Raw genomic sequence first — 17,719 nt, 5'->3', positions numbered from 1 at the left:
AGATACAAGGGCAGTATACTGGTGTAAGGGGTTCTCACCCTCAACGTAGCAGTAGACCATACACAGCACTCAGAGTAGGTAAAATTGAAAACACATTTATTAAAAAGTTTATAAAAATGTACCACTCATATTAGTGCCAAAATGAGTTATGGCCAGTGGAAACAGTCTACCCGAGGAAACAGTCTACCTGAGGAAACAGTCTATCTGAGAAACGCGTCGCACTGTTTCTCCACTAGCCATAACTCATTTTGGCACTAATATGAATGGTACATTTTTATAAACTTTTTAATAAATGTGTTTTCAATTTTACCTACTCTGAGTGCTGTGTATGGTCTACTGCTACGCTACGTTGAGGGTGAGAACCCCTTACACCAGTATCCTGCCCTTGTATCTTGGATCAGCCAGCTGGATTACTGTAAAATCCAGCCTGTCTCTATAGGCATAACTGATTGCCTTCTATACATGTGAGTACCCTGTGTATACCACTTGTTACAAGTGTTCTGGATTCACCATTGATCTGCACCATTGGCGCCTCTATTGTCTTTTTCTACAGATTGCCTTCTATTGGATGCCGTTAGAGAGCTGCCCTTATGATCAGCTAGCTGGACTGCTGTTGAAATCCAGCTTGCTCCTATTGGCATAACTGATTGCCTTTTATACAAGTGAGTACCCTGTGTTCTTCCTACATCAGCTACATATAAGATTCACCATTGATCTGCACCATTGGCGCCTCTTCCCTTCGTGTTTCTTTCCTAACAGATTTAATTTCTATATCAGCTTTTAGTGTAATAAATGTGCACTAGTGTAATATCTATATCAGCTTTTAGTGTAATAAATGTGCACTAGTGTAATATCTATATCAGCTTTCAGTGCAATAAATGTGCACTAGTGTAATATATCTATATCAGCTTTAGTGTAATATATTTGCACTAGTGTAATATCTATATCCGCTTTTAGTGTAATATCTATATCCGCTTATAGTGTAATATATGTGCACTAGTATAATATCTATATCAGCTTTTAGTGTAATATATATATGTACTAGTGCAATATATCTATATCAGCTTTTAGTGTAATATATGTGCACTATTGTAATATCTGTATCCGCTTTTAGTGTAATATATGTGCACTATTGTAATATCTGTATCCGCTTTTAGTGTAATATATGTGCACTAGTGTAATATCTATATCCGCTTTAAGTGTAATATATGTGCACTAGTATAATATCTATATCCGCTTTCAGTGTAATAAATGTGCACTAGTGTAATATCTATATCCGCTTTTAGTGTAATATATGTGCACTAGTGTAATATCTATATCCGCTTTCAGTGTAATAAATGTGCACTAGTGTAATATCTATATCAGCTTTTCGTGTAATATATGTGCACTATTGTAATATATCTATATCAGCTTTTAGTGTAATATATGTGTAATATATCTATATCAGCTTTTAGTGTAATATATGTGCACTAGAGTAATATCTATATCAGCTTTTCGTGTAATATATATATATCAGCTTTTAGAGTAATATATGTGTACTAGAGTAATATATCTATATCAGCTTTTAGTGTAATATATGTGCACTAGTGTAATATATCTATATCAGCTTTTAGTGTAATACAGTATATGTGCACTAGTGTAATATATCTAAACCCGCTTTTAGTGTAATATAAGTGTACTAGTGTAATATATCAATATCAGCTTTTAGTGCAATATATGTGTATTAGTATATTATGTGTGTACAAGTGTAATATCGATATCAGCTTTTAGTGTAATGGTGTACTCGTGTACTATATCTATATCAGCTTTTAGTGTAATATATGTGCACTAGTGTAATATCTATATCAGCTTTTAGTGTAATATATGTGCAGTGCACTAGTGTAATATATCTATATCAGCTTTTAGTGTAATAAATGTGCACTAGTGTAATATCTATATCAGCTTTTAGTGTAATATATATGTACTAGTGTAATATCTATATCAGCTTTTAGTGTAATATATATGTACTAGTGTAATATCTATATCAGCTTTTAGTGTAATATATATGTACTAGTGTAATATCTATATCAGCTTTTAGTGTAATATATATGTACTAGTGTAATATCTATATCAGCACTAGTGTAATATATCTATATCAGCTTTTAGTGTAATATGTACTAGTGTAATATCTATATCAGCACTAGTGTAATATATCTATATCAGCTTTTAGTGTAATATGTACTAGTGTAATATCTATATCAGCACTAGTGTAATATAACTATATCAGCTTTTAGTGTAATATATATGTACTAGTGTAATATCTATATCAGCTTTTAGTGTAATATATATGTACTAGTGTAATATCTATATCAGCTTTTAGTGTAATATATATGTACTAGTGTAATATCTATATCAGCTTTTAGTGTAATATATATGTACTAGTGTAATATCTATATCAGCACTAGTGTAATATATCTATATCAGCTTTTAGTGTAATATGTACTAGTGTAATATCTATATCAGCACTAGTGTAATATAACTATATCAGCTTTTAGTGTAATATATATGTACTAGTGTAATATCTATATCAGCTTTTAGTGTAATATATATGTACTAGTGTAATATCTATATCAGCTTTTAGTGTAATATATATGTACTAGTGTAATATCTATATCAGCTTTTAGTGTAATATATATGTACTAGTGTAATATCTATATCAGCACTAGTGTAATATATCTATATCAGCTTTTAGTGTAATATGTACTAGTGTAATATCTATATCAGCACTAGTGTAATATAAGTATATCAGCTTTTAGTGTAATATATGTGCACTAGTGTAATTTTTCTATATCATGTATAGAAGGCAATCAGTTATGCCTATAGAGACAGGCTGGATTTTACAGCAATCCAGCTGGCTGATCCAAGATACAAGGGCAGGATACTGGTGTAAGGGGTTCTCACCCTCAACGTAGCGTAGCAGTAGACCATACACAGCACTCAGAGTAGGTAAAATTGAAAACACATTTATTAAAAAGTTTATAAAAATGTACCACTCATATTAGTGCCAAAATGAGTTATGGCCAGTGAAAACAGTCTACCTGAGGAAACAGTCTATCTGAGAAACGAGTCGCACTGTTTCTCCACTAGCCATAACTCATTTTGGCACTAATATGAATGGTACATTTTTATAAACTTTTTAATAAATGTGTTTTCAATTTTACCTACTCTGAGTGCTGTGTATGGTCTACTGCTACGCTACGTTGAGGGTGAGAACCCCTTACACCAGTATCCTGCCCTTGTATCTTGGATCAGCCAGCTGGATTGCTGTAAAATCCAGCCTGTCTCTATAGGCATAACTGATTGCCTTCTATACATGTGAGTACCCTGTGTATACCACTTGTTACAAGTGTTCTGGATTCACCATTGATCTGCACCATTGGCGCCTCTATTGTCTTTTTCTACAGATTGCCTTCTATTGGATGCCGTTAGAGAGCTGCCCTTATGATCAGCTAGCTGGACTGCTGTTGAAATCCAGCTTGCTCCTATTGGCATAATTGATTGCCTTTTATACAAGTGAGTACCCTGTGTTCGTCCTACATCAGCTACATATAAGATTCACCATTGATCTGCACCATTGGCGCCTCTTCCCTTCGTGTTTCTTTCCTAACAGATTTAATTTCTATATCAGCTTTTAGTGTAATAAATGTGCACTAGTGTAATATCTATATCCGCTTTCAGTGTAATAAATGTGCACTAGTGTAATATATCTATATCAGCATTTAGTGTAATATATGTGCACTAGTGTAATATCTATATCCGCTTTCAGTGTAATAAATGTGCACTAGTGTAATATATCTATATCAGCTTTTAGTGTAATATATGTGCACTAGTGTAATATATCTATATCAGCTTTTAGTGTAATATATGTGCACTAGTTTTAGTATATTATGTGTGTACAAGTGTAATATCTATATCAGCTGTTAGTGTAATATAGGTGTATTTTGTTTGTAGTGTACCAAGTGCATTTAGGAAGTCATCCTGTAATTTTTCTCCCCCCCACCCCCATATTTGCATGTTTTTTGTTCTTATCTCAAGTCTCTGCTATCACTACTACTGCTTGGGGAAGCAGGAAATTTAAAAATCTCATGATCTGATGCTACTGACCACAGTCATAATCATCTGGACACAGATAGGCAGACTTTTTTCTTTCTAAAAGATGAATTAATCTCTCTTACCTGACACAGAAGCCCACAGAGTTGTCCTTTAAACAGCTTCTCTTGCAATAAATGAATAGTCTCTATAAATAAAATAAACAAATCCGGTTATACACAGAGCATACACAATCTTATCTACTGCTGCAGCATTAGGAAGGTTTTTTCACCTTCACCAATTGCATGAATTCTACAAAGTAATGTGCAGATACCACAATACATAAAATGTAAAAAGCCAAGAGCTTGACTCCTTGTACCTCACATTCTAAGACTCAGTGACCCATGTTAGAACGGTTGCTGAAAAGAGGAAGTTTTTTTTAGAACTAGTTCAGTAAAGTTTGCAGCTTAAAAGTGAAAATAAATGTTTAAAGTTACTTTATATGTATAGTGTAAAAAAACAAACAAAACCCTTGCTTTTTTTAAACCAAATGTATCTTCTTCCCTGTGTGTTTAACCTCAAAATACAATTCAATACATTAACAGCTAAGGATATGCCCTGTAAACCAATAAAGAGCTGCATACTTATGTATCCACCAATCCGTATGGTGTTTAAAGCATACTATGGAAGTGTACCAGATGTGCACTTTTAACTGTGTAATGCATCAGCAGGGGTTACACACCTATAGGGCAAAAAGTCAATTTCTTTATATCTCCATTTAAAACAGATTTTGCCTTTTGATGTCTTTAGGGAGTGAGGGGCAATATACATCTTACACAAAACAAAGGAGGTGATGAATGCCCCTCTAAGCTTTCCTTATAACCTGGAACCCCATAATACTTCAGTAAGCAGACTCTCAGGGAAGAGTTATGCAGGTCTATAACCACTGATCTGACAGATGTTTACCTGTTTATAAGGACACTCACATTTCCTATTATACCCTAAGTATGGTAGAGCAAGTGAGCAGAGGGACAGTAGAACAATGCTCAAACCGTAACAATCTTGCAAAACGCGTTATCCTTAGGAGCATGCACCACAGCCTCTCCAGGAGTAGAACAAGCCCACTGCAGAGCTATTTCACCACAAAAGCAGTCGTTTTATTACTCGTAAACATTTCCAAGACAATCCAGTTTTTAGTTAAATGATTGTCTTTTGTGTGTTATCCAAATAAAGGGATCTAAAAATCTTTTAACATTTTTGTTACCTTGAAAAGGTTTACTCCTGTCCTGAATTAACCCCCATCATTGTCCGTTTCCACCTGAGGATCAGTTTTTTGCTTTCTACGTATTTCAGTATCTAGATCATATTAACCTGTATATGTGCGGATAGACTGCACATCTAGATTACACAGCTTGTGTACACTGCAAATGATATCAGTTTGTGATGTGTAAGCAGTGGAATAATTGGGCTGTATTATATTGCATGGTTATTGTGTATATACCCGCAGGCTGAACTGTATACAGCAGCTGCACTCAATAGTAACAGCCAGCAAGTACTACTGTAGATCAGCACAACATGGCCTAACAATACATAGCTACCTGACAACCTGTTACTGGTATATATAGTGGTGTTTGTGTAAAAATGTAATGCCAAAAGACTAATTTATAGCTTGCTGCTGAAGAACTATAATACAGACAGGCTATAATATTGCTGTCATCATTAACTCTAAACATTTGTGCCTATTTATAGCTGTTGCACATGGCAGATCACTGGAATTCATCAGAACGTGTGTTTACAACCCTATGTAAGAGTTTGTTACCGTTTTGTTCAGGATATTGCCAAACCTCTTCCCAGTATCTACTACAAATGATAAAAGACTAAACAACAAGCAAATAACTGTTAATCATAAGTTTCATTAGTGAATCTAATTCAGCAGTTAACCCCTACAAAGCCAATGCACTGCTCTGGTGCTGAGAGCCAAATCTGGCATACTGAGATACTTACGTTGCTGCTCGTGATTCTTCTGCTGAACTGCTTGGCACTCGCTGGTTAATGTTGTATTTGCAGCTTGGAGAGCTCTCTGCACGGAGGCTGCTTCCTCAAACTTGCATTTCAGAGAGTCAGCCTCTGTCCTCACTAAGCAAAGGGCGTTCTCCAGCGCCTGGACCTAAATACGAGCAGCACATTAGGATTTGTATTAGCATAAACTCTGCAGTAATGTTAGAAGCTGAACAACATGTACCCAGCAACAATAACTAAATGTGCAGCTCACTTCTCAGCTGATTGAGAACAGAAGTGATTAACCCCTTAGGTTGCATAGCATAGAATAGCAATGGCTGCCAAGGGGTTAATGCCAATTTTAATGGACTGAAAAATTCAAAGCAGCAGCAACTGGTGAACAAGCAGCTACTTAAAGGGACATTATACACTAGATTTTTCTTTTCATAAATGTTTTGTAGATCCATTTACATTGCTCATCTGGGAGTGTTTTTGTAACAATGTACAGTTTTGCTTTTTTTTTAAAAAAACAAAAAAACATTGTGATGATTTTCAGACTCCTAAACAAGCCCTGAAGTTTTAGACATATACTGATGTCTACAGATTCCTGGTTGTGTAATGGGTCTTTTTATATGCAGGGGAGGGGGGAGCTTCTGCTATCAGCCCCTATCAGTGGGTGTCCCAGGCTTATCTTATTAACAGAGCTAAACTGGGACCTTCTAAGTAAGGCTTTACACTGGATGTTTAGATCAGCATCTGTGCATATTCTTCTTTATAGTAGTGTCTATTACATGCAGTTAAATGAAAATTGGTGTATACTGTCCCTTTAAGTTAGGTATTAAACCACCCCCTCTATGTGCACTAGTGTAATATATCTATATCAGCTTTTAGTGTAATATATGTGCACTAGTGTAATATATCCATATCAGCTTTTAGTATAATATATATGTGCACTAGTGTAATATATCTATATCAGCTTTTAGTGTAATATATGTGTACTAGTGTAATCTATCTATATCAGCTTTTAGTGTAATATATGTGCACTAGTAATATCTATATCAGCTTTTAGTGTAATATATATGTCCGAGTGTAATATCTATATCAGCTTTTAGTGTAATATATATGCACTAGTGTAATATCTATATCCGCTTTTAGTGCAATATATGTGCACTAGTGTAATATAACTATATTCGCTTTTAGTGCAATATGTGCGCTAGTGTAATATATCTATATCCGCTTTTAGTGCAATATGTGCATTAGTGTAATATCTATATTAGCTTTTAGTGTAATATATATGTACTAGTGTAATATCTATATTAGCTTTTAGTTTAATATATGTGCACCCCCTCTCCTGCAAAAACACATTTTATAAGATAAACCCCAGTGCAGGATTAAACACAAGTAACTGAAGCACATAGGGTCTGTCTGGTCACATCATCCTCTTTACAAGAAACCACCGTGCAGTGCAATAGGGCGTTCAGGTTACCTGCTTATTTAGCTCCTCTTGTCGGACACTAGACTCCTGCAGACTCACAAGAAAGGATTTGTTTTTTTCCTCAGCCGCCTCCTGTTGCTGTCGGACCATCTCCAGCTCATGAAGCCTATAAATAACAGCACAGGTAAGTGACACCTTATACTGGGTCAGATATCACACCTGCCTAACCTGGTTCTGTAACCACCTCCTCATTTTTATGTGATGGGCATAAAGACAGAAGTGAAAGGACCAAGCTTCCCGTATAGCTAAAGTAACCTATACTATAGCAGAATAATGAGACTATACACAGCAGCTCATATGTAAAATACAACAATATAATATGTGTGCGCGTCAATCATATGTATAACAACATGATATAATGTGCATGTATGTACGTACCATATGTATAACATGATATAATGTGCATGCATGTACGTACCATATGTATAACATGATATAATGTGCATGCATGTACGTACCATATGTATAACATGATATAATGTGCATGCATGTACGTACCATATGTATAACATGATATAATGTGCATGCATGTACGTACCATATGTATAACATGATATAATGTGCATGCATGTACGTACCATATGTATAACATGATATAATGTGCATGCATGTACGTACCATATGTATAACATGATATAATGTGCATGTATGTACGTACCATATGTATAACATGATATAATGTGCATGTATGTACGTACCATATGTATAACATGATATAATGTGCATGTATGTACATACCATATGTATAACATGATATAATGTGCATGTATGTACATACCATATGTATAACATGATATAATGTGCATGTATGTACGTACCATATGTATAACATGATATAATGTGCATGTATGTATGTACGTACCATATGTAAACCATGATATAATGTGCATGTATGTATGTGCGTACCATATGTAAACCATGATATAATGTGCATGTATGTACGTACCATATGTATAACATGATATAATGTGCATGCATGTACCATATGTATAAAAACATGATATAATGTGCATGTATGTATGTACCATATGTATAAAAACATGATATAATGTGCATGTATGTATGTACCATATGTATAACATGATATAATGTGCATGTATGTATGTATGTATGTACCATATGTAAACCATGATATAATGTGCATGTATGTATGTACCATATTATACCATAACATGATATACATATGGTACATACATACATGCACATTATATCATGTTATGGTATAATATGGTACATACATACATGCACATTATATCATGTTATGGTATAATATGGTACATACATACATGCACATTATATCATGTTATGGTATACATATGGTACATACATACATACATGCACATTATATCATGTTATGGTATACATATGGTACATACATACATACATGCACATTATATCATGTTAAGGTATACATATGGTACATACATACACGCACATTATATCATGTTATGGTATACATATGGCACATACATACACGCACATTATATCATGTTATGGTATACATATGGCACATACATACATGCACATTATATCATGATATACATATGGTACATGCATACATGCACATTATACCATAACATGATATAATGTTCATGTATGTATGTACCATATGTATACCATAACATGATATAATGTGCATGTACCATATGTATACCATAACATGATATAATGTGCATGTATGTACCATATGTATACCATGATATAATGTGCATGTATGTACCATATGTATACCATGATATAATGTGCATGTATGTATGTATGTACCATATGTATACCATGATATAATGTGCATGTATGTATGTATGTACCATATGTATACCATGATATAATGTGCATGTATGTATGTATGTACCATATGTATACCATGATATAATGTGCATGTATGTATGTATGTACCATATGTATACCATGATATAATGTGCATGTATGTATGTATGTACCATATGTATACCATGATATAATGTGCATGTATGTATGTACCATATGTATACCATGATATAATGTGCATGTATGTATGTACGTACCATATGTATACCATGATATAATGTGCATGTATGTATGTATGTACCATATGTATACCATGATATAATGTGCATGTATGTATGTATGTACCATATGTATACCATGATATAATGTGCATGTATGTATGTATGTACCATATGTATACCATGATATAATGTGCATGTATGTATGTATGTACCATATGTATACCATGATATAATGTGCATGTATGTATGTATGTACCATATGTATACCATGATATAATGTGCATGTATGTATGTACCATATGTATACCATGATATAATGTGCATGTATGTATGTACCATATGTATACCATGATATAATGTGCATGTATGTACCATATGTATACCATGATATAATGTGCATGTATGTACCATATGTATACCATGATATAATGTGCATGTATGTATGTATGTACCATATGTATACCATGATATAATGTGCATGTATGTATGTACCATATGTATACCATGATATAATGTGCATGTATGTATGTACCATATGTATACCATGATATAATGTGCATGTATGTATGTACCATATGTATACCATGATATAATGTGCATGTATGTATGTATGTATGTACCATATGTATACCATGATATAATGTGCATGTATGTATGTATGTACCATATGTATACCATGATATAATGTGCATGTATGTATGTATGTACCATATGTATACCATGATATAATGTGCATGTATGTATGTATGTACCATATGTATACCATGATATAATGTGCATGTATGTATGTATGTACCATATGTATACCATGATATAATGTGCATGTATGTATGTACCATATGTATACCATGATATAATATGCATGTATGTATGTACCATATGTATACCATGATATAATGTGCATGTATGTATGTACCATATGTATACCATGATATAATGTGCATGTATGTATGTACCATATGTATACCCTAACATGATATGTGCATGTATGTACCATATTTATAGCATAACATGATATAATGTGCATGTATGTACCATATGTATACCATAACATGATATAATGTGCATGTATGTACCATATGTATACCATAACATGATATAATGTGCATGTATGTACCATATATATACCATAACATGAAATAATGTGCATGTATGTACCATATGTATACCATGATATAATGTGCATGTATGTACCATATGTATACCATGATATAATGTGCATGTATGTATGTATGTACCATATGTATACCATGATATAATGTGCATGTATGTATGTACCATATGTATACCATAACATGATATAATGTGCATGTATGTACCATATGTATACCATAACATGATACAATGTGCATGTATGTACCATATGTATACCATAACATGATATAATGTGCATGTATGTACCATATGTATACCATAACATGATATAATGTGCATGTATGTACCATATGTATACCATAACATGAAATAATGTGCATGTATGTACCATATGTATACCATGATATAATGTGCATGTATTTATGTACCATATGTATACCATGATATAATGTGCATGTATGTATGTATGTACCATATGTATACCATGATATAATGTGCATGTATGTATGTACCATATGTATACCATGATATAATGTGCATGTATGAATGTATATACCATATGTATACCATGATATAATGTGCATGTATGAATGTATATACCATATGTATACCATGATATAATGTGTGCATGTATGTATGTACCATATGTATACCATGATATAATGTGCATGTATGAATGTATGTACCATATGTATACCATAACATGATATAATGTGCATGTATGTATGTATGTACCATATGTATACCATAACATGATATAATGTGCATGTATGTACCATATGTATACCATAACATGATATAATGTGCATGTATGTACCATATGTATACCATAACATGATATAATGTGCATGTATGTACCATATATATACCCAGTGGCGTAGCGTGGGGGGGGCCACAGGGGCGGTTGCCCCGGGCTCATAATTCTGAGGGGCGCTTCCAGCCTCAACTTAGCAAAGGGAAGAAGGGAGGCTAAAAAATCTGACAGGTGCCCAACTCTGTTCGGCGACCCGTCAGGAATGTGGTGATGTCACGTCACGGTCGCACATTCCGTCGGGTTGCAGATTTTGATGTCTCGAGAGACTGAGGAATTTGAAGTGACTGTGAAGTGTGAACTGAAGTGTTATCCGGACCATTACCTGCTACGTCACTTTGTCCATCCCATTCCTAGCGCGCAGGTCAGGAGGGAAGAAGAGCAGCAGAGTCAGACTGTCAAGCGCACCGCGACTAAGGTAAGGTATCAGGACCAGACTTACTTATAGCTCTGCTTTTGCCTGATACTAGCAATGTGCAAAATGCAGCTTAATTATGGTTATATTATTACCCAACAAGTAAGTTCCCTTCCAACAAAGGACACAGAGCGAGCTAGAATGCCATGCATTGCCCGGGCACATTTTAAGGATCTCTAAGCAGAGGGAGGGGGAGGAATCCTTAAAAATTGCAATAAATCTCTTTCAAATCCACCTACCTGTGGCACTGGTGGCAGCATGGCTGGGCTCTGCCTTTCTGTTAACCCCAGTTACCTAGTTAGTGGGAATGTGGGATGGTGGGGTGATCAGAGACCATACTTTCATGTTTGACCGGTTTACAACTTACGCCATCTTGTCCTTGCACAAAAAAAAGTATATTTGTGACAAAAATGAGACCTTGTTTCCTGTATTTGATTTTTCCCCTCCATGATCTTCCCAGGGCAGAAGTAGATTTAGGGATTTGTGTGCTGTCTGGCACCAGGATTGTGCTGCTCACCAGGCATTTCACTGTGTTTGTCTCCTATCATAGGAGTCCTATGAATTCACAATCTTGAATCTATTTCTTGCTGGACTCCTGAGGTGTGGACTTTTACCGATTTTTAGGGTGTGGATGCTCATTGCCTTTTTTATATACATTAAACCCACCCTTACTGCATTTAAAGTAAAAAAATAACTATAATTTGTGTTGGTAAATAAATTTAACAGCACCCCCTAAATACCATACACCCTCCCCCCATATATGTATGTAATGCTGGGTTGTCTGTCCCATGCCCCTTTTATATTGATTACTTAATTGTTATATTTATTAAGGTAAAATATATACCCCACTTTTATATGTCATTGGCACCCAAAAGACAGTCTGCCCAGCAGGGACAACCTTATGTAACAGCTGCCAACCTGTGTGTCACCTTTTCCTCTTTTTAACGACTTACCAAAAACCTATTGCACCACATATACAATATGGGGTGCTGCAATGTGGGGGTGGGTGCACCCTGTGGTCTGCAGTATTTGTACCATGAAGTTTCACAGATCAGGGTGTCACCACCAGATGGGGGTTAAGGGGGGCTTTCCCCCATGTGTAAAACTAGAATAAATCTTAAAATGTAATATTGTATATATTTGCCCAGCTCTGGAGAGCTGCAGGCTCCTAGATTCAAAGCAAATTTGCCAATCCCATTCCCTACTGTACTGGTGGAAGAGACTCCGTCAGTGCTAATGGTTTAGGGGGGGCGCAATACTTGCCTTGCCCTGGGCGCTGACAACCCACGCTACGCCACTGTATATACCATAACATGAAATAATGTGCATGTATGTACCATATGTATACCATGATATAATGTGCATGTATGTACCATATGTATACCATGATATAATGTGCATGTATGTATGTACCATATGTATACCATGATATAATGTGCATGTATGTATGTACCATATGTATACCATGATATAATGTGCATGTATGTATGTACCATATGTATACCATGATATAATGTGCATGTATGTATGTACCATATGTATACCATGATATAATGTGCATGTATGTATGTACCATATGTATACCATGATATAATGTGCATGTATGTATGTACCATATGTATACCATGATATAATGTGCATGTATGTATGTACCATATGTATACCATGATATAATGTGCATGTATGTATATACCATATGTATACCATGATATAATGTGCATGTATGTATGTACCATATGTATACCATGATATAATGTGCATGTATGTATGTACCATATGTATACCATGATATAATGTGCATGTATGTATGTACCATATGTATACCATGATATAATGTGCATGTATGTATGTACCATATGTATACCATGATATAATGTGCATGTATGTATGTACAACATGATATAATGTGCATGTATGAATGTATATACCATATGTATACCATGATATAATGTGCATGTATGAATGTACCATATGTATACCATGATATAATGTGCATGTATGTATGTACCATATGTATACCATGATATAATGTGCATGTATGTATGTACCATATGTATACCATGATATAATGTGCATGTATGTATGTACCATATGTATACCATGATATAATGTGCATGTATGTATGTACCATATGTATACCATGATATAATGTGCATGTATGTATGTACCATATGTATACCCTAACATGATATAATGTGCATGTATGTACCATATGTATACCATAACATGATATAATGTGCATGTATGTACCATATGTATACCATAACATGATATAATGTGCATGTATGTACCATATGTATACCATAACATGATATAATGTGCATGTATGTACCATATGTATACCATAACATGATATAATGTGCATGTATGTACCATATATATACCATAACATGAAATAATGTGCATGTATGTACCATATGTATACCATGATATAATGTGCATGTATGTATGTACCATATGTATACCATGATATAATGTGCATGTATGTATGTACCATATGTATACCATGATATAATGTGCATGTATGTATGTACAACATGATATAATGTGCATGTATGAATGTATATACCATATGTATACCATGATATAATGTGCATGTATGTATGTACCATATGTATACCATGATATAATGTGCATGTATGTATGTACCATATGTTATATAACACAACATGATATGTTATACATATGGTACATACATACACATATCATGTTATGTTATACATATGGTACATACATACACATATCATGTTATACATATGGTACATACATACATGCACATTATATCATGTTATGTTATACATATGGTACATACATACATGCACATTATATCATGTTATGTTATACATATGGTACATACATGCACATTAAATCATGTTATGTTATACATATGGTACATATATACATACACATATCATGTTATACATATGGTACATACATACATGCACATTATATCATGTTATACATATGGTACATACATACATGCACATTATATTATGGTATACATATGGTACATACATGCACATTATATCATGTTATGTTATACATATGGTACATACATACACATAATATGTTATACATATGGTACATACATGCACATTATATGTTATACATATGGTACATACATACATGCACATTATGTTATACATATGGTACATACATACATGCACAATATATCATGTTATGGTATACATATGGAACATACATACGTGCACATTATATTATGGCATGGCATACATATGGTACATACATACGTGCACATTATAACATGATATAATGTGCATGCATGTATGTACCATAGGTATAACCTAGCATGATATAATGTGCATGTATGTATGTACCATATGTATAACATGATATAATGTGCATATATGTATGTACCATATGTATAACATAACATGATATAATGTGCATATATGTATGTACCATATGTATACCATGATATAATGTGCATGTATGTATGTACCATATGTATAACATAACATGATATAATGTGCATGTATGTATGTACCATATGTATAACATGATATAATGTGCATGTATGTATGTACCATATGTATAACATGATATTATGTGTATGTATGTACCATATGTATAAAATTACATGATATAATGTGCATGTATGTATGTACCATATGTATACCATGATATAATGTGCATGTATGTATGTACCATATGTATACCATGATATAATGTGCATGCATGTATGTACCATATGTATACCATGATATAATGTGCATGTATGTATGTACCATATGTATAACATGATATCATGTGCATGTTTGTATGTACCATATGTATACCATAACATGATATAATGTGCATGCATGTATCTACCATATGTATACCATAACATGATATGGTATACATATGGTAGATACATACATGCACATTATATCATGTTATACATATGGTACATACATGCACATTATATAATGTTATGGTATACATATGGTAGATACATACATGCACATTATAACATTATATAATGTGCATGTATGTATCATATGTATAACATGATATAATGTGCATGCATGTATGTGCCATATGTATAACATAACATGATATAATGTGCATGTATGTATGTGCCATATGTATAACATGATATAATGTGCATGTATGTATGTACCATATGTATACCATAAAATGATATAATGTGCATGCATGTATGTACCATATGTATAACATGATATAATGTGCATGTATGTATGTACCATATGTATAACATGATATTATGTGTATGTATGTACCATATGTATAACATATCATGATATAATGCGCATGTATGTATGTACCATATGTTACGGTACCAACAGTGTACCAAGGGTTAATACCAGATGAACAATGTCCTGCATAGGGAATCAGCAATTCACAACCCAGCCAGTTTCAGGTTTAAAACAGAATGTCTACTTTATTTGAAGGCAGCACACAGATTTATACACCCTGGCTTCAGGTTACAAAGGGCATTGGTTTAACAGTAAAGCAAACATATGAACAATGCATCAAACCTCTAACAATTGTCTATTCACAGGTAAAACAGATTAACATATTAAGTTAATTAACTAGGGAAGAACGTTTACTCAGACAATCTGATGTTGGGCAGTCTAGTTAACATAATCACACAAGGACACAATCAGTTTACCCAGACAGACTCCTGAGACACAATCAGATCTGAAACATACATAGAATACATCTTATTACTGAATATAGGAACAGTTCTTATTAGCTATAAAGTCTTTTATGCCCACTTGGCTTATAGAGTCACAATTGCTCCCACAAGGGGCACTCACACCCTGTACCCATCCTGTATTTATGGATACAGGGTGACAGACATAAGACAGAGTTATGAAAGTACATGGGGTGTCCAGCATATAAAATTCCATATTTCCATGCAGTCTCTGGGTATCCTTAAGCCCATGTACCTCCAGCCCAAAGAATGTTCTATAACAGGCCCTCCAATGTACAGTGGCGAGATTGGTTTTGTCACATCTCTCCCCTTTTCCAAACAGACTAACAGGGTATCTGACCTCCTGCCGGTCAGTGCCCTGGTTAGTCCAGCAACCCACCCATAAAACACAATTAGTAGTACAGCCCACCCACAATAAATGGTTACTACACCTGAGTACGGGGAAAACTTGTCCATGTCCAGGTACCACACCACAGCTGTGTGGGGGACTGGTACGCTGAATTGGTGGGTTGCAAGGTGGGCAGAGACCAGCTGTACTCTGCCCGGGTGCCAGCACTACCATGGAAGTAGCCTGGTGGGAGCCTGGTTGCTGGAGGGGGAGACCGACTGTCTCCCCTTTGGATACATAGCTGTGCTGCTGGAGGGGGAGACCATTCGTCTCCCCTTTGGCTAAACAGCCGTGTTGCTGGGGGACAGGACCAACTGTCCCTACCCCTTGTAACGCAGCCTGCCGCTGGGGAATGGAGTCTGGGCTCCCAAAGTCAGGCTCTGCAAAGGACTCCCATAACAAGCCAGGACCATCAAACTCCTCTCCCTCTGGTTTGTCATGCTCGGCTGTCCAGGGTATATAATGTGCCATATACCCCCAGAGCGCCTGGTAGGCATGTCAGTTTGCTGGGACAATCCATCTGGATTCCCGTTATGAGAGAGAATTCCTGTCCATACAAACAAGGGTTCAAATTCCTCAGTGCCCAGACCAGGGCCAAACAGTCCTTCAAAATCCCATCAGCTTCTTTACGAGTTTTCTGTACCTGCTCTTTATAGGTATCCACAATCCCTTCATACTGACATAGGGTGCCCTTGAGTTGCTGCACCTCACTATGAGCCAGCGTCAGCTTCTCCTCAAGTGTCGCTAAGTTTGTCTTTAAGGTTTCATGTCCCACTC

General features: G+C 35.0%; 1 protein-coding gene across 1 annotated transcript in view; it reads right to left on the bottom strand.

Annotated features, from left to right (window-relative positions):
* Window positions 1-17,719, bottom strand: part of IRAG2 (inositol 1,4,5-triphosphate receptor associated 2) — a 530,761-nt gene that overhangs the window by 322,491 nt on the left and 190,551 nt on the right. Inside the window, exons 17-19 of the mRNA XM_053719704.1 lie at window positions 7,553-7,667; window positions 6,073-6,235; window positions 4,215-4,276 (exon numbers count right to left, since the gene is read on the bottom strand). Of these exons, the coding sequence (XP_053575679.1) occupies window positions 4,215-4,276; window positions 6,073-6,235; window positions 7,553-7,667 (340 nt within the window). The remainder of the gene's footprint in view (window positions 1-4,214; window positions 4,277-6,072; window positions 6,236-7,552; window positions 7,668-17,719) is intronic.

Source organism: Bombina bombina, chromosome 6, assembly GCF_027579735.1.
Source record: "Bombina bombina isolate aBomBom1 chromosome 6, aBomBom1.pri, whole genome shotgun sequence".
Classification (NCBI taxonomy): Eukaryota; Metazoa; Chordata; class Amphibia; order Anura; family Bombinatoridae; genus Bombina; species Bombina bombina.
Note: the sequence above shows the minus strand (reverse complement) of the source record. Positions and strands in the feature narration are given on the sequence as shown.